Raw genomic sequence first — 2,166 nt, 5'->3', positions numbered from 1 at the left:
TGACTTCCTGCGACTGTTTCCGCAGCATGCTCTCAAGCACAGAGCACTTCACACGCGCCGTCAGTGCTGCTTCTCTCTCCTGAGTGCATTCTTCTTGGAGCTGTTGCAACTCCAAACGGAGTCTGCGGAGCTCCATCTCGTCGAGCTTCCGTTGCTCCAGTGCCACGCGCAGCACTGAGCTTTCTTGTGGTGTTTCTCCTGGGAACGCCACAGGCACTTCAGAAAATGGCTCTGGCTCTGGCTCATTTTCTTCCTCCACAACCACCTGCTTATGCTGCTGTATATTCTCAATCGTTTCTGGTTCAGACGGAAGCAAGGGCGAAGTGGGAATACTGCGGGCACGCTGCTCCTGTTGCTGCTGCTCAAGGTCATCGTCCATCGTTTGAACAGCAATGGTACGCATGTAAACATCCGCCGTCTGGCACCCCACCGCCACTGATACTGGCATCACCTGCGTCGCCCGGCTGCGTCCGCCACCGCTGCCACGCTTTTGCTCAATCACTCCGGCCGCCTTTTTCAGCAGTGCATACCGCGCCTCTCGCTCCTTCGCGTCCTCGTCAACCGACGAAATTCGTTGCGTTAATCTGGCCGCCTCCGCCTGCATCTCCTCCAGCGTACGGCGCCACTCACTGTGCACCTCTTCTACTTCATTCTCGTGTTGCTCGACGAGATCGTCTACTTGGCACCTGTACGCCACGTACGCGTCCTGAGCCTCTTCCTCGAAGGCGGCAAGCAACGCCTCGCGGTCGTTGCGCCACACACGGAATTGTGCAGCCGCGTTCTCGAGGAACACACCGTGCTGCAAGAGCATCATGCCCTGCAGGTGACGCTGCAAGGCCAGCGCGAAGGCGGGGACGGCGGCTAGCACCCTCTCCACCTCGTCGGTGTATGCGCGCGCGTCACGCAGGATCTCAAGGCACTGCTCGAGGTCGCGTGTGAGCGAGGCGTTGGCACGCTCCAGTGCGAGAATCGTCGTGGAGCACGTCGCCCCTGCGGTTGCCACCACAACTGCTGCACCGTCGCGCCCCGCCCAGGGAGAGCCATGGTGGCACGAGTACCTCATTTCCCGCACTTCAGCAGGAGGCGGGGTTGTCTGCTGCTCTTCCAAGGGGCGTAAAGGGTGAAACCGGAAGCAAAAGCTTGAGAATGATAAAGCAGCATGGAACAAAAGTCAATGAAAAGCAGACGACTCGTGTTTCGCCCCCAAAACAAACTCACTAAAAAAAAAGTAATATTCCAGCAACAATAGTGAAATTACAACTCCAGAATTCAGCAACCACCCGCCCACCCGTAGACATACACACGCACAAACACACAGAGAAACATAGACACCAGGAAATATGCACACGAAACGACAAATAACCGTCTGCACCATCAATCAATTATGATAACATCGACACCATTTTTACCACTATTGTCTTTACTAGACTGCCTCACTGTTTTTGGTGGAGTCAAGCATACCACAACATCATCATCGTCACTGTCATTGTCCCCTTCGTCGTCTTTTTCNGACTGCCTCACTGTTTTTGGTGGAGTCAAGCATACCACAACATCATCATCGTCACTGTCATTGTCCCCTTCGTCGTCTTTTTCCTGGGACACAACAACCACCTCAATACCGCTGCTGGCCCTCATTCCGTCTTCTTCTCTCTCGCGCTTCACCCCACAGGTGGTGGCCTGCGGCCCACTGACGTCATCACTGCAGTACTGCGAGAGGGACCGCTGCATGCCGCTGCGGTGCTGCTTCTCGCGGTTTGTGTACTCCTCCTTCATGATGATGCCAGTCAGCCGCACGCCCAACAGGCGCAAGAGGGCGTACTGGTCTACAATCGGAAGCAGCAACTCCTCCACGGCACGCCGGAGAACGCCGAAATCATCAGTGTACTGCGGTAAATTCTTCGTGAACTGCTGTACCTGAAAGCTAGTGCGCTTTATTTTGAGCACAACCTGGCGACACACCATTCCCTCTTCCAACAGCCCACTCTGCGCTGCCTCCAGGTTCGACATAGCAGTCTGCTTTAGATCTGACCGGCTCTGGAGGTTGAGAAAGGTGCGCTCCTGACCGATCGATTTCCGAACCTCCTCGGTGGCACGATCGGCGCCACTGTCAGTGCTGTTCGCAGTTGCTGCATCAAGCCAGCCGCTCAACCCGAGGGAGGAGCCGAG

General features: G+C 55.9%; 2 protein-coding genes across 2 annotated transcripts; both read right to left on the bottom strand.

The window, feature by feature from the left end:
- Positions 1–1,063, bottom strand: DQ04_17751010 (hypothetical protein; the record flags this gene model as incomplete). The annotated part of the gene is made up of 1 exon (XM_009317631.1): positions 1–1,063. A coding segment is annotated over one exon (1,063 nt), but the record flags the coding sequence as incomplete, so codon positions are not given.
- A 311-nt stretch (positions 1,064–1,374) lies between these two features.
- On the bottom strand, positions 1,375–2,007 carry DQ04_17751000 (putative DNA polymerase kappa, putative,DNA polymerase IV; the record flags this gene model as incomplete). Its single annotated transcript, XM_009317630.1, has 1 exon — positions 1,375–2,007. One exon carries the CDS (start codon positions 2,005–2,007, stop codon positions 1,375–1,377), a length of 633 nt encoding a protein of 210 aa, XP_009315905.1.
- Positions 2,008–2,166: the final 159 nt, after the last annotated feature.

Source organism: Trypanosoma grayi (genome assembly GCF_000691245.1).
Source record: "Trypanosoma grayi strain ANR4 Tgr_1775_V1, whole genome shotgun sequence".
In the NCBI taxonomy this organism is placed as follows: Eukaryota; Euglenozoa; class Kinetoplastea; order Trypanosomatida; family Trypanosomatidae; genus Trypanosoma; species Trypanosoma grayi.
Note: the sequence above shows the minus strand (reverse complement) of the source record. Positions and strands in the feature narration are given on the sequence as shown.